Source organism: Hippocampus bargibanti, linkage group LG02, assembly GCF_051943395.1.
Source record: "Hippocampus bargibanti isolate YZ-2025 linkage group LG02, ASM5194339v1, whole genome shotgun sequence".
Lineage (NCBI taxonomy): Eukaryota > Metazoa > Chordata > Actinopteri > Syngnathiformes > Syngnathidae > Hippocampus > Hippocampus bargibanti.
The window spans coordinates 5,510,311-5,531,796 of NC_142735.1; the positions used below are offsets into that span (position 1 = coordinate 5,510,311).

General features: G+C 42.4%; 1 protein-coding gene and 34 non-coding genes across 37 annotated transcripts; 1 reads left to right on the forward strand and 34 right to left on the reverse strand.

Annotated features, from left to right (window-relative positions):
- Nucleotides 1-43: 43 nt before the first annotated feature.
- Nucleotides 44-20,929, reverse strand: gla (galactosidase, alpha). Of its 3 annotated transcripts, none has more exons than XM_089022019.1 (7): nucleotides 20,659-20,929; nucleotides 3,768-3,942; nucleotides 3,386-3,560; nucleotides 1,727-1,818; nucleotides 1,480-1,641; nucleotides 1,215-1,412; nucleotides 44-1,152 (listed from the first exon to the last, which is right to left on the reverse strand). In XM_089022019.1, the coding sequence occupies exons 1-7, from the start codon at nucleotides 20,841-20,843 to the stop codon at nucleotides 856-858; spliced, it is 1,284 nt and encodes a 427-aa protein (XP_088878145.1). In that variant the 5' UTR covers nucleotides 20,844-20,929; the 3' UTR covers nucleotides 44-855. The 3 variants fall into 3 exon arrangements, with proteins under 3 accessions (XP_088878145.1, XP_088878160.1, XP_088878152.1); XM_089022034.1 differs by having other exon boundaries at nucleotides 20,643-20,929; XM_089022026.1 differs by having other exon boundaries at nucleotides 20,680-20,928.
- On the reverse strand, nucleotides 6,108-6,180 carry trnav-cac (transfer RNA valine (anticodon CAC)). Its single transcript has one exon. It is a non-coding gene; the product is annotated as a tRNA-Val (tRNA).
- On the reverse strand, nucleotides 6,660-6,732 carry trnav-cac (transfer RNA valine (anticodon CAC)). Its single transcript has one exon. It is a non-coding gene; the product is annotated as a tRNA-Val (tRNA).
- On the reverse strand, nucleotides 6,936-7,008 carry trnav-aac (transfer RNA valine (anticodon AAC)). Its single transcript has one exon. It is a non-coding gene; the product is annotated as a tRNA-Val (tRNA).
- On the reverse strand, nucleotides 7,107-7,179 carry trnav-cac (transfer RNA valine (anticodon CAC)). The gene has a single exon. It is a non-coding gene; the product is annotated as a tRNA-Val (tRNA).
- On the reverse strand, nucleotides 7,383-7,455 carry trnav-cac (transfer RNA valine (anticodon CAC)). The gene has a single exon. It is a non-coding gene; the product is annotated as a tRNA-Val (tRNA).
- On the reverse strand, nucleotides 7,659-7,731 carry trnav-cac (transfer RNA valine (anticodon CAC)). The gene has a single exon. It is a non-coding gene; the product is annotated as a tRNA-Val (tRNA).
- Nucleotides 8,211-8,283, reverse strand: trnav-cac (transfer RNA valine (anticodon CAC)). Its single transcript has one exon. It is a non-coding gene; the product is annotated as a tRNA-Val (tRNA).
- Nucleotides 8,487-8,559, reverse strand: trnav-aac (transfer RNA valine (anticodon AAC)). Its single transcript has one exon. It is a non-coding gene; the product is annotated as a tRNA-Val (tRNA).
- On the reverse strand, nucleotides 9,039-9,111 carry trnav-cac (transfer RNA valine (anticodon CAC)). The gene has a single exon. It is a non-coding gene; the product is annotated as a tRNA-Val (tRNA).
- Nucleotides 9,315-9,387, reverse strand: trnav-aac (transfer RNA valine (anticodon AAC)). The gene has a single exon. It is a non-coding gene; the product is annotated as a tRNA-Val (tRNA).
- On the reverse strand, nucleotides 9,591-9,663 carry trnav-cac (transfer RNA valine (anticodon CAC)). Its single transcript has one exon. It is a non-coding gene; the product is annotated as a tRNA-Val (tRNA).
- trnav-aac (transfer RNA valine (anticodon AAC)) lies at nucleotides 9,867-9,939 on the reverse strand. The gene has a single exon. It is a non-coding gene; the product is annotated as a tRNA-Val (tRNA).
- Nucleotides 10,143-10,215, reverse strand: trnav-aac (transfer RNA valine (anticodon AAC)). The gene has a single exon. It is a non-coding gene; the product is annotated as a tRNA-Val (tRNA).
- On the reverse strand, nucleotides 10,419-10,491 carry trnav-aac (transfer RNA valine (anticodon AAC)). The gene has a single exon. It is a non-coding gene; the product is annotated as a tRNA-Val (tRNA).
- On the reverse strand, nucleotides 10,695-10,767 carry trnav-cac (transfer RNA valine (anticodon CAC)). The gene has a single exon. It is a non-coding gene; the product is annotated as a tRNA-Val (tRNA).
- On the reverse strand, nucleotides 10,971-11,043 carry trnav-cac (transfer RNA valine (anticodon CAC)). The gene has a single exon. It is a non-coding gene; the product is annotated as a tRNA-Val (tRNA).
- trnav-aac (transfer RNA valine (anticodon AAC)) lies at nucleotides 11,523-11,595 on the reverse strand. Its single transcript has one exon. It is a non-coding gene; the product is annotated as a tRNA-Val (tRNA).
- On the reverse strand, nucleotides 11,799-11,871 carry trnav-cac (transfer RNA valine (anticodon CAC)). Its single transcript has one exon. It is a non-coding gene; the product is annotated as a tRNA-Val (tRNA).
- Nucleotides 12,075-12,147, reverse strand: trnav-cac (transfer RNA valine (anticodon CAC)). The gene has a single exon. It is a non-coding gene; the product is annotated as a tRNA-Val (tRNA).
- trnav-aac (transfer RNA valine (anticodon AAC)) lies at nucleotides 12,351-12,423 on the reverse strand. Its single transcript has one exon. It is a non-coding gene; the product is annotated as a tRNA-Val (tRNA).
- trnav-cac (transfer RNA valine (anticodon CAC)) lies at nucleotides 12,627-12,699 on the reverse strand. The gene has a single exon. It is a non-coding gene; the product is annotated as a tRNA-Val (tRNA).
- On the reverse strand, nucleotides 12,903-12,975 carry trnav-cac (transfer RNA valine (anticodon CAC)). The gene has a single exon. It is a non-coding gene; the product is annotated as a tRNA-Val (tRNA).
- Nucleotides 13,455-13,527, reverse strand: trnav-uac (transfer RNA valine (anticodon UAC)). The gene has a single exon. It is a non-coding gene; the product is annotated as a tRNA-Val (tRNA).
- trnav-aac (transfer RNA valine (anticodon AAC)) lies at nucleotides 13,731-13,803 on the reverse strand. The gene has a single exon. It is a non-coding gene; the product is annotated as a tRNA-Val (tRNA).
- trnav-cac (transfer RNA valine (anticodon CAC)) lies at nucleotides 14,007-14,079 on the reverse strand. The gene has a single exon. It is a non-coding gene; the product is annotated as a tRNA-Val (tRNA).
- Nucleotides 14,559-14,631, reverse strand: trnav-cac (transfer RNA valine (anticodon CAC)). Its single transcript has one exon. It is a non-coding gene; the product is annotated as a tRNA-Val (tRNA).
- On the reverse strand, nucleotides 14,835-14,907 carry trnav-aac (transfer RNA valine (anticodon AAC)). Its single transcript has one exon. It is a non-coding gene; the product is annotated as a tRNA-Val (tRNA).
- Nucleotides 15,111-15,183, reverse strand: trnav-cac (transfer RNA valine (anticodon CAC)). The gene has a single exon. It is a non-coding gene; the product is annotated as a tRNA-Val (tRNA).
- On the reverse strand, nucleotides 15,387-15,459 carry trnav-cac (transfer RNA valine (anticodon CAC)). Its single transcript has one exon. It is a non-coding gene; the product is annotated as a tRNA-Val (tRNA).
- Nucleotides 15,663-15,735, reverse strand: trnav-cac (transfer RNA valine (anticodon CAC)). Its single transcript has one exon. It is a non-coding gene; the product is annotated as a tRNA-Val (tRNA).
- trnav-aac (transfer RNA valine (anticodon AAC)) lies at nucleotides 16,215-16,287 on the reverse strand. The gene has a single exon. It is a non-coding gene; the product is annotated as a tRNA-Val (tRNA).
- Nucleotides 16,471-16,543, reverse strand: trnav-cac (transfer RNA valine (anticodon CAC)). Its single transcript has one exon. It is a non-coding gene; the product is annotated as a tRNA-Val (tRNA).
- On the reverse strand, nucleotides 20,100-20,172 carry trnav-cac (transfer RNA valine (anticodon CAC)). The gene has a single exon. It is a non-coding gene; the product is annotated as a tRNA-Val (tRNA).
- On the forward strand, nucleotides 20,499-20,571 carry trnav-cac (transfer RNA valine (anticodon CAC)). The gene has a single exon. It is a non-coding gene; the product is annotated as a tRNA-Val (tRNA).
- Nucleotides 20,930-21,486: the final 557 nt, after the last annotated feature.

Below are 21,486 nucleotides of genomic sequence, written 5' to 3' on the forward strand. Positions count from 1 at the left end.
CTGAGATGCATATTTTTTCTTCCAGACACACAGTTCCAAAATGTGTTTTTTTAGGGTGCAATGACATTTCTCAGTCAAAAAAACAACAAAATCAATGGCTAATATTTTTTCCAACAATGATCCCAGTTTGACAACCGCCGTCTTTTTGTTTTATTCTTGCGGGACGAGATAGGCATGATCGGCATTCACTTCATGGAAAGCAGACAAATGCAGAGTTGTACCAAACATGATAAAGTTGGCCCAACTTGCCCCCACATCAGCAGTCCATACAGCAGTTTGTGAGAGAGGGTTCTCAACACTGAGCAAAATACAAAGAAAATAAATGGACTCCAATTAACAAACTAGCATAAACTGATGAATGTTTAGCCGCCACAGTAAAGTCTCGTTTTATCGATATTCTCGGGAGTCGTAAAAAATATCGATATAACCGGACTATCGATATATCCGATCCTGCGGCATGTAAATTTTCTCCTTGCGTTCATAGAAATAGTATCGTAATAAGCAGTACTATCGATAGAACGAGACTTTACTGTAGTTGACTTTAAGAAAGCCTCGCGTATATCATTGGAAGCAAAGTAAAGAGGGGAATTTATGAACTTAAAGACCGAACCACGAGTTGAAATAACCTATTTCTCAGCAAATCATGTTTTCTTGAATCATTTAAATTATTGCAGCTTTTGTTTATAAGAATTAAACCTATTAGCAAAAGCCGAAAGGAAAAGAAGAAGAAGAAACCTTTTAGCAGTGTATATTGTTTGTGTGATATGAAATGAATAATTAGAACCATTTCAGAATTTTAAATTTGGGACTAAATGCATAATTGGGCGCCAACTGTAAAATTATCACTTATTTTGCCTAGAGGAGTATCTGTTTTTCAGACCGCTGCATTTTAAGAAATCTTTTGTCATGCTGTTTTATGACATGCAGAGCAGTGCCTGAAGGGTTAACCAACACCTGGTGTCCAATCTGAACCCCAACCTCCTCAAAATGAGGCAGAATCTGGGTGATGTTGCAAAGCGGTGTGCACATCCTCCAGCCAGGAGCAGCTTGTAAGGAGAACCTGCGAGGGCTTCCTATCTCCAGTGTGTTGAGTAATGCTATGGCGAGCCTGCCATGAGATAAAGGTCTCTCCCACACCTCAAAATGATCCACCTGTGGAACACATAACTTAATATAATGCAATCATCCACTGTATAAGGGGTTCAAGGTTGCACCTTGGCTGTGCGGTATCCCTGCTTGCCCAGCTCATCCTGGCTAATGGCGATGATATGGCGGTTCTGGAGCAGCTCCTTCGAGTGGCGACAGATGGACCTCAGGTCATTGGACATGAGCAGCGGGGCCGCCATGATGGCCCATAGAGCCATTTGAGACTCCTGCTGATCTCGACTCAGGCCAAAGTTCCCAATCACCAGCTGGAGACAATCCAGCACACATTTTAGGACATTAGCTGTCGGCTTGAAGCAAGATAGTCGGTCGCACCATATCTGGGTCATTCCAGCCGCCAGGACCAGATGAAGGGACAATAATGTCCTGGTGAGTCGCAGTCCAGTCCAAGATGGACTTGACGCTGCTCCATGAATCGTAGACGTCTGCGAAATTGCGCCACTGGTTGCAGGTCTCTGCAATGGCGTTGTAGTTAGGCTGGTGGGGTCACAAAAAGGATTCAACCTGAATCAGGTCTTGGTGGTTCAAGTCCAGAATTGGTATGCTGAGTGTTGAATGTTACCTTTTGGGAAGGCCACTTGTACAGAGGCCACTCACAGGAATATAGAATGGGTCTTCCGGTCCTGTTTAGAGCTTTTGACATGTTCACGTAGCCTGAGGTAAAAGAAATGACAAAACATAAGAACTTAACTCTTCTGCAGAATGTGGTTCCAGAAAACCCTCAAAACGTAGTACAGTGATACCTCGGCTTATGAAATTAATTGGTTCCCATAAAGTGTGTGTAAGGCGAAAAATGTGTCTTCCAAACATTAATTTCCCATAGGAAACCATTAAAATGAGAATAATCCGTGTCCAGGTCCCATTAAAACATAATTTTCTACTAAATCAGCCTTAAAACAGCACAAAATATACCTTATGTATAATAAATGTGCTATTGTATAGTAATTAAAGAAATTAACTGTCCTGTATAATAAAGTTGTTTTATTTACCTTTGTGATGGTCATTGATGTAGTTGCCTCTTGATGATATCCGAGTGAAGTTGCCGTGCTTTCTCGGCGATAATACCCTCACTCACTGTCCCCTGCCAGCTGCTTTTCGTTAATCCAAATCAACAGAAGTTTTTCAATCTCTTGTATTGCCTGAGACCGTTGCTTAGACCAATGTTTTTCAACCTTTGTTGAACCAGGGCACGTTTTTTTACATTGGAATTTTTTTTGCGGCACACCACTAACCATCTCGCAGGAAAGAGGCAATCAGTGACGTGTTGCCACATGGACGAATATTAAATTACCCTCCCGGTCTTTTTCAGCACGGACAGCGGACAATGACATAATACAGAGAGAAAATGATGAATACATGTTTGTTACATTTTAAAAAGGGGCATTGGATAGTTTCTCACGGCACACCTGACGATCTCTCACGACACACTCGTGTGCCGCGGCACAGTGGTTGAAAATCACTGGCTTAGACAACACAGAAATACCCTTAGCCACACGTAGCAATGTTTGACTTAGCATAGCATTTGTGTCCTCTTCGGTTTAACACTAGCCCTTGGTGAGGTCTTTTTCAGTCCCATAATAGCAAATGTACTCCACTCGATAGCAAACCACGTCTGCACTCAAAGGGGGTGTGGAAAACTAGTCCGCCAGCCACCGTGGCGCTGTGTGGTCTGGTTCGTCCGCCGAAAACTAGTTTGTATGCCAAGATTATATTCTCGCAAATTTAATGTTCGTAAAGCGAAAACTTCGGGAGCTAAAGCGTTCGTAAACCGAGGAATCACTGTAGATGTATTTTACACACCTGCCTCCATTCCCCAAGTCTACCATTTATACAAGGGGAGAAAAATGGGGCACTAACTTCAACTAAATAATCAGATTGCAGAATTATGTGTTAAGATTTAAGAATGTGACTAACCTTAAATTGATTTAATTATAAAACCCACAACTTAAAAGTATTCAAATTCCCTTTTCCAAAGAAGCAAAACTCTAGTGCTGCCCTCACATTTGTGACACATCCGCAAGGCCACGACGCTCCAAGTTGGGCCAAACTGCAATGTGTTTTCTTTGACTGGTAAAAACAGCCAACATATCTTCCCTTAATAAATATTTAGTTGGTGCTTCACATTTTTAATTCTTGTATTTGGCCCCACAAATGAAAAATGTCTTGGATTTGGATATCAAAGAATGGACTCCTGTTACAAATAACAGAACAACATGCTTGCCTTCCTCAAGCAAAGTGGTGTCCATGGAACAGCCGTCAAACTTGAGCAGGTCGACTTCCCACTCAGCAAAGGTTTGGGCATCTGTGTCATAGTGAGCCAGACTGCCAGGGTATCCAGCACAGGTGCTTGTGCCAACATCTGCGTAAATGCCCAATTTAAGACCCTTGGAGTGCACCTGGGGGAAAAAGCCTTGAATTTCAGACGAATCGTCTCCAGGAGAGGGCAGTGTTGCAATAACAATAATACGCAGTCTTTTAAAGCGGTCCTAAATGGTTTGATGTACATATACGATCATACAAGTTAAAATACAGCTGAACATTGCTTATAACAAAGCTGCATACCGAAAAATATTCACCTCGCTCTTCATAAACAAAGCACTCACATAGTCAGCCAGTTTTTTGATCCCCCCAGGGAACCTGCGGGGGTCCGCTTGCAAGCGGCCCTGGGCATCTCGACTTTGACCCATCCAGCAGTCGTCAATGCAGACGTATTGATAGCCGGCTTCCCTCCAGCCCTCTGCCTCCATGATGTCTGCCATCAACATGTACAGACGTTCACTAGAAGAAAAAAAGCAGATGTGAGAACACTATCAAGTAGCACAAAGCCTGATACCACACTGAGTGGAACCTGGATTCATTTCTGGAGTTTTTTTTTTTATTTCAACCCCAAACACTACAAATGCATTTTTGTAATCTCTGCATACTGGCAATGCATTGTGACAAGGACAACACAGCAAATTGCTCTTTCACTAGATGACAGATTTAATGTAATGCGCCACTCACACAACAAATACTGTAGTTTTGTGTAAAACTAAATAAGCCTGTAGTTCACACGAAATTAAATTGTTCAATGTTTCCGCCTGGTTTTGAATTGGAGAGAAAGATAATAACCACTACACTACGGAAACATGCAAGAGATTCTTTTAATTATCAAACATGATCAAAAGAAAGAACCCCACTGAGGACTTCGGTGTGTGAGGCAGACGTTTTTACGAAAACTGACGCACGCTCATTACGAAACGGGGACCTTTCACGTGTGAGGCGAACGTGATAGCTTAAAAAAGGATCGCCACCTGGTGAACGTCGGTGTGTGAGGCGAATGTTATAATCACGACACGACGGAAACTGGCGCATACTCACTCGTTGAAACGAATTAAAACAAAACCACCCAGTAAAAATGTTTCGAGAAGAAGATGTTTCCACCCGGTTTCGAACCGGAGACCTTTCACGTGTGAGGCCAATGGATAACCAGTACACTACAGAAACTGATGAGCAAGATTTTTTGAACATCAGAATAATGAAAACAAAGAACATCAAGTAAGATTTGTCAGAAAAAGGTGTCACCATCTGGTGAACTTCAGTCTGTGAGGCGGTCGTTCCAATCACGAGACTACGGAAACTGACATTCGTTAAAAACAATGAAAACAAAAACACCCACCAAAAGAAGTATCAAAATATAGGTGTCTGTCTGTCTGTATGTTTTAAAAGATGTTTCCACCCGGTTTCAAACCGGAGACCTTTAGCGTGGGAGGCGAATGCGATAACCACTACACTACAGTAACTGACGTAAGGGTATTTTGCCCATCAAGAATAATAAAAACAAAGAACCCAGTTAGGATTTGTCAGAAAAAAAGGTTTCGCCATTTGGCGAACGTCGGTTGCTTGTTCTGTAGCCACAAAGGGACATGTCTTCTTGTGCCGGTCCCAAGCCCGGATAATACAGAGGGTTGTGTCAGGAAGGGCATCCGACGTAAAAGCTTGGCCAAAACAAACATGCGGATCAAACCTCTAAAGATGGAGGACACTGATTTGCTGTGGTGACCCCCTGAAGGGAAAAGCCGAAAGGAAGAGAAGAGGTCTGTAATGCAGTCGGTCTAATCATGACACTATGAAAACTGACATTCGTTAAGACAAATCACAACCAAACCACCAAGCAAACGAAATGTTTCAGTAGATGTTTCCACCCGGTTTCGAAACTGGGACCTTTCACGTGCTAGGCGAACGTGACAACCACTACACTACGGAAACTGACAGGCACCCGATAGTTAAACAGACTTAAAACGAGAGAGACGAGATCATGTGAACAACGGGTTTCGAACGGGACACATTACGGGCCGAGAGATTCAAGTGATCCCAAATAGAAATAGGTCGGATACGAATCCGTTTTCCCGGTTTGTATTATCGAGAACGAGGCAAAGATCTGCAACCCGGCGAAATATGTCTTACTTTATGCCTTTATACACGTCCTTTATACGCGTCTTTTGCCCATTGAGAATAATGACAACAAAGAACCCGTTATGCTTTGTCAGAATAAAAGGTGTCGCCATTTGGTGAACGTCGGTCTGTAATGCAGTCGTTCTAATCACGACACTATGAATACTGACATTCGTTAAGACAAATCACAACCAAACCACCCAAGCAAACGAAATGTCTCAAAACTCAACAGATGTTTCCACCCGGTTTCGAACCAGAGAGCTTTCGCATGTGAGGCTAATGTGATAACCACTACGCTACAGAAACTGACTTCTGTGTCTTTTGCCCATCAAGAATAATGAAAACAAAGAACCCCAGTTATGCTTTGTCAGGATAAAAGGTGTCGCCATTTGGTGAACGTCGGTCTGTAATGCAGTCGTTCTAATCACGACACTATGAATACTGACATTCGTTAAGACAAATCACAACCAAACCACCCAAGCAAACGAAATGTCTCAAAACTCAACAGATGTTTCCGCCCGGTTTCGAACCGGGGACCTTTCGCGTGTGAGGCGAATGTGATAACCACTACACTACAGAAACTGACGTCAGCGTCTTTTGCCCATCAAGAATAATAAAAACAAAGAACCCCAGTTATGCTTTTTCAGGATGAAAGGTGTCGCCATTTGGTGAACGTCGGTCTGTAATGCAGTCGTTCTAATCACGACACTATGAATACTGACATTCGTTAAGACAAATCACAACCAAACCACCCAAGCAAACGAAATGTCTCAAAACTCAACAGATGTTTCCACCCGGTTTCGAACCAGGGAGCTTTCGCGTGTGAGGCTAATGTGATAACCACTACGCTACAGAAACTGACTTCGGTGTCTTTTGCCCATCAAGAATAATGAAAACAAAGAACCCCAGTTATGCTTTGTCAGGATAAAAGGTGTCGCCATTTGGTGAACGTCTGTCTGTAATGCAGTCGTTCTAATCACGACACTACGAAAACGGACATTCGTTACAACGAATGAGAACCAAACCACCCAACCAAAAGAAATGTCTCAAAACTCAACAGATGTTTCCGCCCGGTTTCGAACCAGGGACATTTCGCATGTGAGGCAAACGTGATAACCACTACACTACGGAAACTGACAAATGTGTCTTTTGCCCATCAAGAATAATGAAAACAAAGAACCCCAGTTATGCTTTATCAGGATAAAAGGTGTCGCCATTTGGTGAACGTCTGTCTGTAATGCAGTGGTTCTAATCACGACACTACGAAAACTGACATTCGTTAAGACAAATCACAACCAAACCACCCAAGCAAACAAAATGTCTCAAAACTCAACAGATGTTTCCACCCGGTTTCGAACCAGGGACCTTTCGCGTGTTAGGCGAACGTGATAACCACTACACTACGGAAACTGACAAATGTGTCTTTTGCCCATCAAGAATAATGAAAACAAAGAACCCCAGTTATGCTTTGTCAAACGAATTACAACCAAACGAAATGTTGCAATAGATGTTTCCGCCCGGTTTGGAACCGGGGACCTTTTGCGTGTGAGGCGAATGTGATAACCACTACACTACAGAAACTGACGTCAGCGTCTTTTGCCCATCAAGAATAATAAAAACAAAGAACCCCAGTTATGCTTTGTCAGGATAAAAGGTGTCGCCATTTGGTGAACGTCGGTCTGTAATGCAGTCGTTCTAATCACGACACTATGAATACTGACATTCGTTAAGACAAATCACAACCAAACCACCCAAGCAAACGAAATGTCTCAAAACTCAACAGATGTTTCCGCCCGGTTTCGAACCGGGGACCTTTCGCGTGTGAGGCGAATGTGATAACCACTACACTACAGAAACTGACGTCAGCGTCTTTTGCCCATCAAGAATAATAAAAACAAAGAACCCCAGTTATGCTTTTTCAGGATAAAAGGTGTCGCCATTTGGTGAACGTCGGTCTGTAATGCAGTCGTTCTAATCACGACACTATGAATACTGACATTCGTTAAGACAAATCACAACCAAACCACCCAAGCAAACGAAATGTCTCAAAACTCAACAGATGTTTCCACCCGGTTTCGAATCGGGGACCTTTCGCGTGTGAGGCGAATGTGATAACCACTACACTACAGAAACTGACGTCAGCGTCTTTTGCCCATCAAGAATAATAAAAACAAAGAACCCCAGTTATGCTTTTTCAGGATAAAAGGTGTCGCCATTTGGTGAACGTCGGTCTGTAATGCAGTCGTTCTAATCACGACACTATGAATACTGACATTCGTTAAGACGAATCACAACCAAACCACCCAAGCAAACGAAATGTCTCAAAACTCAACAGATGTTTCCACCCGGTTTCGAACCAGGGAGCTTTCGCGTGTGAGGCTAATGTGATAACCACTACGCTACAGAAACTGACTTCTGTGTCTTTTGCCCATCAAGAATAATGAAAACAAAGAACCCCAGTTATGCTTTGTCAGGATAAAAGGTGTCGCCATTTGGTGAACGTCTGTCTGTAATGCAGTCGTTCTAATCACGACACTACGAAAACGGACATTCGTTACAACGAATGAGAACCAAACCACCCAACCAAAAGAAATGTCTCAAAACTCAACAGATGTTTCCGCCCGGTTTCGAACCAGGGACCTTTCGCGTGTGAGGCGAACGTGATAACCACTACACTACGGAAACTGACAAATGAGTCTTTTGCCCATCAAGAATAATGAAAATAAAGAACCCCAGTTATGCTTTGTCAGGATAAAAGGTGTCGCCATTTGGTGAACGTCTGTCTGTAATGCAGTCGTTCTAATCACGACACTACGAAAACTGACATTCGTTAAGACTAATCACAACCAAACCACCCAAGCAAACAAAATGTCTCAAAACGCAACAGATGTTTCCGCCCGGTTTCGAACCAGTGACCTTTCGCGTGTTAGGCGAACGTGATAACCACTACACTACGGAAACTGACAAATGAGTCTTTTGCCCATCAAGAATAATAAAAACAAAGAACCCCAGTTATGCTTTTTCAGGATAAAAGGTGTCGCCATTTGGTGAACGTCGGTCTGTAATGCAGTCGTTCTAATCACGACACTATGAATACTGACATTCGTTAAGACGAATCACAACCAAACCACCCAAGCAAACGAAATGTCTCAAAACTCAACAGATGTTTCCACCCGGTTTCGAACCAGGGAGCTTTCGCGTGTGAGGCTAATGTGATAACCACTACGCTACAGAAACTGACTTCTGTGTCTTTTGCCCATCAAGAATAATGAAAACAAAGAACCCCAGTTATGCTTTGTCAGGATAAAAGGTGTCGCCATTTGGTGAACGTCTGTCTGTAATGCAGTCGTTCTAATCACGACACTACGAAAACGGACATTCGTTACAACGAATGAGAACCAAACCACCCAACCAAAAGAAATGTCTCAAAACTCAACAGATGTTTCCGCCCGGTTTCGAACCAGGGACCTTCCGCGTGTGAGGCCAAAGTGATAACCACTACACTACGGAAACTGACAAATGTTTCTTTTGCCCATCAAGAATAATGAAAATAAAGAACCCCAGTGATGCTTTGTCAGGATAAAAGGTGTCGGCATTTGGTGAACGTCTTTCTGTAATGCAGTCGTTCTAATCACGACACTACGAAAACTGACATTCGTTAAGACAAATCACAACCAAACCACCCAAGCAAACAAAATGTCTCAAAACTCAACAGATGTTTCCACCCGGTTTCGAACCAGGGACCTTTCGCATGTTAGGCGAACGTGATAACCACTACACTACAGAAACTGACAAATGTGTCTTTTGCCCATCAAGAATAATGAAAACAAAGAACCCCAGTTATGCTTTGTCAGGATAAAAGGTGTCGCCATTTGGTGAACGTCTTTCTGTAATGCAGTCGTTCTAATCACGACACTACGAAAACTGACATTCGTTAAGACAAATCACAACCAAACCACCCAAGCAAACGAAATGTCTCAAAACTCAACAGATGTTTCCGCCCGGTTTCGAACCAGGGACCTTTCGCGTGTGAGGCTAACGTGATAACCACTACACTACGGAAACTGACAAATGTGTCTTTTGCCCATCAAGAATAATGAAAACAAAGAACCCCAGTTATGCTTTGTCAGGATAAAAGGTGTCGCCATTTGGTGAACGTCTGTCTGTAATGCAGTCGTTCTAATCACGACACTACGAAAACTGACATTCGTTAAGACAAATCACAACCAAACCACCCAAGCAAACAAAATGTCTCAAAACTCAACAGCTGTTTCCACCCGGTTTCGAACCAGGGACCTTTCGCGTGTTAGGCGAACGTGATAACCACTACACTACGGAAACTGACAAATGCGTCTTTTGCCCATCAAGAATAATGAAAACAAAGAACCCCAGTTATGCTTTGTCAGGATAAAAGGTGTCGCCATTTGGTGAACGTCTGTCTGTAATGCAGTCGTTCTAATCACGACACTATGAAAACTGACATTCGTTAAGACAAATCACAACCAAACCACCCAAGCAAACAAAATGTCTCAAAACTCAACAGATGTTTCCACCCGGTTTCGAACCAGGGACCTTTCGCGTGTTAGGCGAACGTGATAACCACTACACTACGGAAACTGACAAATGAGTCTTTTGCCCATCAAGAATAATGAAAACAAAGAACCCCAGTTATGCTTTGTCAGGATAAAAGGTGTCGCCATTTGGTGAACGTCTGTCTGTAATGCAGTCGTTCTAATCACGACACTACGAAAACGGACATTCGTTACAACGAATGAGAACCAAACCACCCAACCAAAAGAAATGTCTCAAAACTCAACAGATGTTTCCGCCCGGTTTCGAACCAGGGACCTTTCGCGTGTTAGGCGAACGTGATAACCACTACACTACGGAAACTGACAAATGAGTCTTTTGCCCATCAAGAATAATGAAAACAAAGAACCCCAGTTATGCTTTGTCAGGATAAAAGGTGTCGCCATTTGGTGAACGTCTTTCTGTAATGCAGTCGTTCTAATCACGACACTACGAAAACGGACATTCGTTACAACGAATTAGAACCAAACCACCCAACCAAAAGAAATGTCTCAAAACTCAACAGATGCTTCCGCCCGGTTTCGAACCAGGGACCTTTCGCGTGTGAGGCGAACGTGATAACCACTACACTACGGAAACTGACAAATGTGTCTTTTGCTCATCAAGAATAATGAAAACAAAGAACCCCAGTTATGCTTTATCAGGATAAAAGGTGTCGCCATTTGGTGAACGTATGTCTGTAATGCAGTCGTTCTAATCACGACACTACGAAAACTGACATTCGTTAAGACAAATCACAACCAAACCACCCAAGCAAACAAAATGTCTCAAAACTCAACAGATGTTTCCGCCCGGTTTCGAACCAGGGACCTTTCGCGTGTGAGGCGAACGTGATAACCACTACACTACGGAAACTGACAAATGTGTCTTTTGCCCATCAAGAATAATGAAAACAAAGAACCCCAGTTATGCTTTGTCAGGATAAAAGGTGTCGCCATTTGGTGAACGTCGGTCTGTAATGCAGTCGTTCTAATCATGACACTATGAATACTGACATTCGTTAAGACAAATCACAACCAAACCACCCAAGCAAACGAAATGTCTCAAAACTCAACAGATGTTTCCACCCGGTTTCGAACCAGCGAGCTTTCGCGTGTGAGGCCAATGTGATAACCACTACGCTACAGAAACTGACTTCTGTGTCTTTTGCCCATCAAGAATAATGAAAACAAAGAACCCCAGTTATGCTTTGTCAGGATAAAAGGTGTCGCCATTTGGTGAACGTCTGTCTGTAATGCAGTCGTTCTAATCACGACACTACGAAAACTGACATTCGTTACAACGAATTAGAACCAAACCACCCAACCAAAAGAAATGTCTCAAAACTCAACAGATGTTTCCGCCCGGTTTCGAACCAGGGACCTTTCGCGTGTTAGGCGAACGTGATAACCACTACACTACGGAAACTGACAAATGTGTCTTTTGCTCATCAAGAATAATGAAAACAAGGAACCCCAGTTATGCTTTGTCAGGATAAAAGGTGTCGCCATTTGGTGAACGTCTTTCTGTAATGCAGTCGTTCTAATCACGACACTACGAAAACGGACATTCGTTACAACGAATTAGAACCAAACCACCCAACCAAAAGAAATGTCTCAAAACTCAACAGATGTTTCCGCCCGGTTTCGAACCAGGGACCTTTCGCGTGTGAGGCGAACGTGATAACCACTACACTACGGAAACTGACAAATGTTTCTTTTGCCCATCAAGAATAATGAAAACAAAGAACCCCAGTTATGCTTTGTCAGGATAAAAGGTGTCGCCATTTGGTGAACGTCTTTCTGTAATGCAGTCGTTCTAATCACGACACTACGAAAACTGACATTCGTTACAACGAATTAGAACCAAACCACCCAAGCAAACAAAATGTCTCAAAACTCAACAGATGTTTCCGCCCGGTTTCGAACCAGGGACATTTCGCGTGTGAGGCGAACGTGATAACCACTACACTACGGAAACTGACAAATGTGTCTTTTGCCCATCAAGAATAATGAAAACAAAGAACCCCAGTTATGCTTTGTCAGGATAAAAGGTGTCGCCATTTGGTGAACGTCTTTCTGTAATGCAGTCGTTCTAATCACGACACTACGAAAACTGACATTCGTTAAGACAAATCACAACCAAACCACCCAAGCAAACAAAATGTCTCAAAACTCAACAGATGTTTCCGCCCGGTTTCGAACCAGGGACCTTTCGCGTGTTAGGCGAACGTGATAACCACTACACTACGGAAACTGACAAATGAGTCTTTTGCCCATCAAGAATAATGAAAACAAAGAACCCCAGTTATGCTTTGTCAGGATAAAAGGTGTCGCCATTTGGTGAACGTCTTTCTGTAATGCAGTCGTTCTAATCACGACACTACGAAAACGGACATTCGTTACAACGAATTAGAACCAAACCACCCAAGCAAACAAAATGTCTCAAAACTCAACAGATGTTTCCGCCCGGTTTCGAACCAGGGACATTTCGCGTGTGAGGCGAACGTGATAACCACTACACTACGGAAACTGACAAATGTGTCTTTTGCCCATCAAGAATAATGAAAACAAAGAACCCCAGTTATGCTTTGTCAGGATAAAAGGTGTCGCCATTTGGTGAACGTCGGTCTGTAATGCAGTCGTTCTAATCACGACACTATGAATACTGACATTCGTTAAGACAAATCACAACCAAACCACCCAAGCAAACGAAATGTCTCAAAACTCAACAGATGTTTCCGCCCGGTTTCGAATCGGGGACCTTTCGCGTGTGAGGCGAATGTGATAACCACTACACTACAGAAACTGACGTCAGCGTCTTTTGCCCATCAAGAATAATAAAAACAAAGAACGCCAGTTATGCTTTTTCAGGATAAAAGGTGTCACCATTTGGTGAACGTCGGTCTGTAATGCAGTCGTTCTAATCACGACACTATGAATACTGACATTCGTTAAGACAAATCACAACCAAACCACCCAAGCAAACGAAATGTCTCAAAACTCAACAGATGTTTCCACCCGGTTTCGAACCAGGGAGCTTTCGCGTGTGAGGCTAATGTGATAACCACTACGCTACAGAAACGGACTTCTGTGTCTTTTGCCCATCAAGAATAATGAAAACAAAGAACCCCAGTTATGCTTTGTCAGGATAAAAGGTGTCGCCATTTGGTGAACGTCTGTCTGTAATGCAGTCGTTCTAATCACGACACTACGAAAACTGACATTCGTTACAACGAATTAGAACCAAACCACCCAACCAAAAGAAATGTCTCAAAACTCAACAGATGTTTCCGCCCGGTTTCGAACCAGGGACCTTTCGCGTGTAAGGCGAACGTGATAACCACTACACTACGGAAACTGACAAATGTGTCTTTTGCCCATCAAGAATAATGAAAATAAAGAACCCCAGTTATGCTTTGTCAGGATAAAAGGTGTCGCCATTTGGTGAACGTCTGTCTGTAATGCAGTCGTTCTAATCACGACACTACGAAAACTGACATTCGTTAAGACAAATCACAACCAAACCACCCAAGCAAACAAAATGTCTCAAAACTCAACAGATGTTTCCACCCGGTTTCGAACTAGGGACCTTTCGCATGTTAGGCGAACGTGATAACCACTACACTACGGAAACTGACAAATGTGTCTTTTGCCCATCAAGAATAATGAAAACAAAGAACCCCAGTTATGCTTTGTCAGGATAAAAGGTGTCGCCATTTGGTGAACGTCGGTCTGTAATGCAGTCGTTCTAATCACGACACTATGAATACTGACATTCGTTAAGACAAATCACAACCAAACCACCCAAGCAAACGAAATGTCTCAAAACTCAACAGATGTTTCCGCCCGGTTTCGAATCGGGGACCTTTCGCGTGTGAGGCGAATGTGATAACCACTACACTACAGAAACTGACGTCAGCGTCTTTTGCCCATCAAGAATAATAAAAACAAAGAACGCCAGTTATGCTTTTTCAGGATAAAAGGTGTCGCCATTTGGTGAACGTCGGTCTGTAATGCAGTCGTTCTAATCACGACACTATGAATACTGACATTCGTTATGACAAATCACAACCAAACCACCCAAGCAAACGAAATGTCTCAAAACTCAACAGATGTTTCCACCCGGTTTCGAACCAGGGAGCTTTCGCGTGTGAGGCTAATGTGATAACCACTACGCTACAGAAACTGACTTCTGTGTCTTTTGCCCATCAAGAATAATGAAAACAAAGAACCCCAGTTATGCTTTGTCAGGATAAAAGGTGTCGCCATTTGGTGAACGTCTGTCTGTAATGCAGTCGTTCTAATCACGACACTACGAAAACGGACATTCGTTACAACGAATGAGAACCAAACCACCCAACCAAAAGAAATGTCTCAAAACTCAACAGATGTTTCCGCCCGGTTTCGAACCAGGGACCTTTCGCGTGTGAGGCGAACGTGATAACCACTACACTACGGAAACTGACAAATGTTTCTTTTGCCCATCAAGAATAATGAAAATAAAGAACCCCAGTTATGCTTTGTCAGGATAAAAGGTGTCGCCATTTGGTGAACGTCTGTCTGTAATGCAGTCGTTCTAATCACGACACTACGAAAACTGACATTCGTTAAGACTAATCACAACCAAACCACCCAAGCAAACAAAATGTCTCAAAACTCAACAGATGTTTCCGCCCGGTTTCGAACCAGGGACCTTTCGCGTGTTAGGTGAACGTGATAACCACTACACTACGGAAACTGACAAATGAGTCTTTTGCCCATCAAGAATAATGAAAACAAAGAACCCCAGTTATGCTTTGTCAGGATAAAAGGTGTCGCCATTTGGTGAACGTCTTTCTGTAATGCAGTCGTTCTAATCACGACACTACGAAAACGGACATTCGTTACAACGAATTAGAACCAAACCACCCAACCAAAAGAAATGTCTCAAAACTCAACAGATGTTTCCGCCCGGTTTCGAACCAGGGACATTTCACGTGTGAGGCGAACGTGATAACCACTACACTACGGAAACTGACAAATGTGTCTTTTGCCCATCAATAATAATGAAAATAAAGAACCCCAGTTATGCTTTGTCAGGATAAAAGGTGTCGCCATTTGGTGAACGTCTTTCTGTAATGCAGTCGTTCTAATCACGACACTACGAAAACTGACATTCGTTAAGACAAATCACAACCAAACCACCCAAGCAAACAAAATGTCTCAAAACTCAACAGATGTTTCTGCCCGGTTTCGAACCAGGGACCTTTCGCGTGTGAGGCGAACGTGATAACCACTACACTACGGAAACTGACAAGTGTGTCTTTTGCCCATCAAGAATAATGAAAACAAAGAACCCCAGTTATGCTTTGTCAGGATAAAAGGTGTCGCCATTTGGTGAACGTCGGTCTGTAATGCAGTCGTTCTAATCACGACACTATGAATACTGACATTCGTTAAGACAAATCACAACCAAACCACCAAAGCAAACGAAATGTCTCAAAACTCAACAGATGTTTCCGCCCGGTTTCGAATCGGGGACCTTTCGCGTGTGAGGCGAATGTGATAACCACTACACTACAGAAACTGACGTCAGCATCTTTTGCCCATCAAGAATAATAAAAACAAAGAACCCCAGTTATGCTTTTTCAGGATAAAAGGTGTCGCCATTTGGTGAACGTCGGTCTGTAATGCAGTCGTTCTAATCACGACACTATGAATACTGACATTCGTTAAGACAAATCACAACCAAACCACCCAAGCAAACGAAATGTCTCAAAACTCAACAGATGTTTCCACCCGGTTTCGAACCAGGGAGCTTTCGCGCGTGAGGCTAATGTGATAACCACTACGCTACAGAAACTGACTTCTGTGTCTTTTGCCCATCAAGAATAATGAAAACAAAGAACCCCAGTTATGCTTTGTCAGGATAAAAGGTGTCGCCATTTGGTGAACGTCTGTCTGTAATGCAGTCGTTCTAATCACGACACTACGAAAACTGACATTCATTAAGACAAATCACAACCAAACCACCCAAGCAAACAAAATGTCTCATAACTCAACAGATGTTTCCACCCGGTTTCGAACCAGGGACCTTTCGCGTGTTAGGCGACCGTGATAACCACTACACTACGGAAACTGCCAAATTAGTCTTTTGCCCATCAAGAATAATGAAAACAAAGAACCCCAGTTATGCTTTATCAGGATAAAAGGTGTCGCCATTTGGTGAACTTCGGTCTGTAATGCAGTCGTTCTAATCACGACACTACGAAAACTGACATTCGATAAAACGAATTACAACCAAACGAAATGTTGCAATAGATGTTTCCGCCCGGTTTGGAACCGGGGACCTTTTGCGTGTGAGGCGAATGTGATAACCACTACACTACAGAAACTGACGTCAGCGTCTTTTGCCCATCAAGAATAATAAAAACAAAGAACCCCAGTTATGCTTTGTCAGGATAAAAGGTGTCGCCATTTGGTGAACGTCGGTCTGTAATGCAGTCGTTCTAATCACGACACTATGAATACTGACATTCGTTAAGACAAATCACAACCAAACCACCCAAGCAAACGAAATGTCTCAAAACTCAACAGATGTTTCCGCCCGGTTTCAAACCAGGGAGCTTTCGCGTGTGAAGCTAATGTTTTTTTTTTTTTTTATTCAAATGGCATGCAAACATACAAAGCAACAGAAACAAACAAACAAACAAACAACACTGCAAACAAAACACAACAAAGGTAGACAAAACCATTGGTTTTGAATAGCTTGTGGAGCTTCTAAAAGTACATCTGAGGTGTGTCTCAGCAAATCTTTCTGCATACTTGATATTTTCCAAATAGTTGGCAACATACATTAGGTGACATAATCGCGTATGAGACAGTACCTGATCGCACAGGAAATAGGAGTTCCTGACAGATAATCATTTTACAAGAAGAAAAAAGAGGAGAGAAGAACAAATTAGAAGAGAGAGAGAGCGGGGGAAGGGGGGTGCCAGGGGTTTTAACATTCCATCGAGTCTGCACAACATAGTGAAATTGACAAAAAAGAGAGGGGGGGGGACACCAGATGAATTCGGCAATCACATCATCCTATGCCATATTTCATCAACAAATCATGTGTTTTGATAGCATTTGGGTCGGCAGATAGTTGAATTGTTTTCTGATATAGTTTCATTTCATTTTGAAATATTACAAATAGGGGTTTCCTCCCACAAAATTTAGATTTATGAATATGATGTTTGGCAAGAAAAACTAATAAATTAATAATAAAATATTTATCGTTGGTCTGGTTGTAATATCCAAACAGCATGTCTTTGTAATGAAATATGAATAGAGAAGTGACTTTACATTGAACGTATTTGACAAAGTGTTTCCAGAAGCGAGTAGTTTCGGGACAAGCCCAGAAGAGGTGAGTTGCAGTTTCAGGCTCAGCTTCACAAAATGTACAAGATATATCCTGTAAAGACCGTATCTTATGTTTAACAGGATAGCAACGGTGCAAAAGTTTGTAGGTTATTTCTCTTTTTTGGTTTGGGATGAAAAATTTATATGGGAGGGTCCAAACCTTTTCCCATGGAATATTTGGGACATACGTTCTCCAGTGATGAACAACGTAGGGAACCGTCACAAAAGATTTTTGAAACAAATGTCGAATTGCACGGTTCCGATTTCGGGCAATTGATGAGAAACAGAGTTTCCCCAGGGCAGTTTCTGTCACTGGAATTGGCGGTGGTCTGTCGGGAGTCGCGGAGTGACCCTTGAACAGGCTTATGATACCACTTGGGATGGCATCCATAACGATGGCAAAGTCCTTAGGGGTCACAGGGATTTGATGTGTATTGATAAATTCAGCATAGTTCATTAAAACATTGTTTGTGTTAAAAAGTTGCTTTACATAAATGATACCCCAGTCAATCCATCTCGACAAAAACAGTGATTTGTTTTTGTACAAAATATGACAGTTATTCCAGATCATACATGAATGCGGAGAGAAAGAATGGTTATACATTAGGCACCAGGCTAATAAAACTTGTTTACGAAATTTTGATAGGTTAACAGGCAATTTTTCAACCTTATAATTACATTTCAGCAAGAAAGACAGACCACCAAGTCGGGAAAACATGGATTTTGGAATGAAATTCCAGATTGCATCAGGGCTACACAGATAATTACGCAGCCAGTTAATCTTAAACGTATAGTTTAGAGAAGTAAAGTCCAAAAAATCTAGGCCTCCCTCCTTTACCGTCCTGGATATGACTGAGTTTCTTATATAATGAGTTGTATTTTTCCATACAAAGTTATACATTATTTTGTCCATTGTCTTACATGTGCTTGGATCCACATTTAAAGCCATTGTAGGATATACAAACCGAGAGATTCCCTCACTTTTTGCTAGCAGTATTCTTCCGTTTAGTGATAGATCCCTTTGTAACCAGTGATTAAAGCGCTTCTTGGTTTTATCAATTATTGGATCGAGGTTCAAATGACAACGCTCTTCGTCGTCTTTGGCTATGACAACACCTAGGTACGTCACTTGATTTTTAACAGGTATGTTGTATAGCATAGATTCATTACATGATTTCACAGCTAACAACTCACATTTATTTATATTGAGCGAAAGACCTGACGCTTTGGAAAACTCTTTAACCAGAGCTATGGCCCTTGAAATTTGCTCAGGATTTTTCAGGAAGAGTGTGGTGTCATCTGCCACCTGGCTAATCACAACCTGCCTGCCCGCTACTTCAATCCCTTGGACCTCGCTTTCAGTGACCAACAGTGATAAAATTTGTGCTGAAAGTAAGAATAAATAGGGAGAAATGGGACAACCTTGACGGATGCCACGGGAGACGTTGAAGCGAGGGGACGTACCATATTTAAGCAGTATTGAGGAGTTGCAGTTGGTGTACAGTGTCTTAACAGCCTGAGTAAAGTAGTTTCCAAAACCAAACTTATTAAGTGATTGAAAAATAAAACGGTGTTCCAAAGTGTCAAAGGCTTTGTAAAAATCGAGAAATAAAATAAAACTATTGTGGTTAATAAGTTCCTGATAATCAAGAATATCCAATACAAGACGAACATTATTGGCAATGTGTCTTTTACTCAAGAAGCCTGACTGTGTTTCACTAATTATATGCGGTAAGGATTTTCTAATTCGGTTTGCAAGAATGGAGGCCAAAATTTTATAGTCTGTATTTAATAGGCAGATAGGGCGCCAGTTTTCAAGAGATGATGTGTCTTTTTTTGGTTTTGGAATGAGAGATATAAGACCTTGAGAGAGTGAACAGGGGAGGGAGCCTTTTGAGATGCTTTCAGAAAAAACATTGAGCAGGAAAGGAGCCAAAGGTTCAGAGCTAGGTTCAGAACCTAATGTTATAACCACTACGCTACAGAAACTGACGTCAGTGTCTTTTGCCCATCAAGAATAATAAAAAAAAGAACCCAGTTAGGATTTGTCAGAAAAAAAGGAAAAATGAGTCGCCATTTGGTGAACTTCGGTCTGTGATGCAGTCGTTCTAATCCCGACACCACGAAAACTGACATTCGTTAAGACAAATCACAACCAAACCACCAAGCAAACGGAATGTTTCAGTAGATGTTTCCTCCCGGTTTCAAAGCTGAGACCTTTCACGTGTGAGGCGAACGAGATAACCACTACACTACGGAAACTGACGAATGTGTCTTTTGCCCATCAAGAATAATGAAAACAAAGAACCCCAGTTATGCTTTGTCAGGATAAAAGGTGTCGCCATTTGGTGAACGTCGGTCTGTAATGCAGTCGTTCTAATCACGACACTACGAATACTGACATTCGTTAAGACAAATCACAACCAAACCACCCAATATTCGAACAGGGGACCTTTCACGTGTGAGGCAAACGTGAGAATAACGAGACTACGAAAACTGACATTCGTTAAAACGAATTACAACAAAATGGAATGTCTCAATAAATGTTTCCGCCCGGTTTCGAACCGGGGGCCTTTCGCGTGTGAGGCGAACGTGATAACCACTACACTACGGAAACTGACAGGCTGCAGATAGTTAATCGGACTTAAAGCGAGAGAGACGAGATCATGGGAACAACCGGTTTCGGACGGGACACATTACGGGCCGAGAGATTCAAGTGATCCCAAATAGAAATAGGTCGGAAATGAATCCGTTTTCCCGGTTTGTATTATCGAGAACGAGGAAAAGATCTGCAACGCGGCGAAATATGTTTTACTTTATGCCTTTTTACCCGTTACTTCTATTCCAGTCTTTCAATTTGAATGTTGCATGACGATTAATGTTACGCACTCTATACCACGGGTGTACACAATGATAAGATATTTCGTGGGTGTTCACAGGACAGTTTCCGTAGTGTAGTGGTTATCACGTTCGCCTCACACGCGAAAGGTCCCCGGTTCGAAACCGGGCGGAAACAATGTTTTCATTTTTCGATTTTTGTAAATTACCCGAAAAGGAACACCGTTAATAATATTAATACTGTCTTACATTTCCTCGTCCTCACTTTGTGCCATTTGTGTCGCACCTTATGCAGTTATCCGGATCGGCGTCGCAGTTGGTGTTACACATGAACCTCTCCCAATGTAGCCAACCCATCGTGGGGGTCATCGCCAGGCCGTTGTCGAGAGGTTTGCTGCGGCCGCACAAACCCACGAAAAATAGTATCCACCCACCGGCTTTCCAAGACATTTTATTTTTTATTTCTCCTGCATAGCATTGGATTTGCCGGCTACAATTGTTTGTTCTACTTCCTTGTTGAGTGATTTCACCACCTGACACAAGTATCCAATGAAGTTGAAGTTTGTCTTGAAATATCCAATCAAATTTCATCTACACTTTCGACCAGGAAGTACTGCAATCCACGACGCCCAAAACACAACAGTCCCTCGTTAATGTGTGTTTAATTTGTCCATTGATTGTCCATCCCGGAAGTTAAACTATTTTTTTTAAGTTAAATTAAACTCGGGGTGTTTTATTGTTAATTTGACGTCATGCTTTGAAATCAGCTGAATGGAGGACGTAAAGAGTTTGACGTTTCTCTTTATTTGAAGAATGGTAGTCGAAAGTAGGTTCGTTGTCAAATCTCCCAGGGAAGATGACACGCAGATGTCTCGCAGAGCTTGATCGTGGCGTGGAGTCGAGCAAGTCGTACTGTGAAAGTCCGTCTGATGTTGAGCGGGTCTATGCGTGTCTGTCTGAGTCCGAGACGATTCTGATTCTTCTGTCTCGCGACAGCTACGCCTTTGTACCATTTCCAAGCGTGGCAAATGTGTCAGGCTGAGATTCACATCAAAGCCGCGGTGCGCACCTGTGCCGCCACAGACGTTCTGTC

What these genes read in the sequence shown, in the direction of transcription:
- gla (XM_089022019.1), bottom strand. Translation starts at nt 20,843, where the DNA reads ATGTCTTGGAAAGCCGGTGGGTGGATACTATTTTTCGTGGGTTTGTGC. An exon ending in CACCACTTTGCTTGAGGAAG is followed by an intron (nt 1,819 to 3,385) that starts GCAAGCATGTTG and finishes CTTTTACCTCAG; the next exon opens with GCTACGTGAACATGTCAAAA. An exon ending in AGGGATACCGCACAGCCAAG is followed by an intron (nt 1,153 to 1,214) that starts GTGCAACCTTGA and finishes TGTGTTCCACAG; the next exon opens with GTGGATCATTTTGAGGTGTG.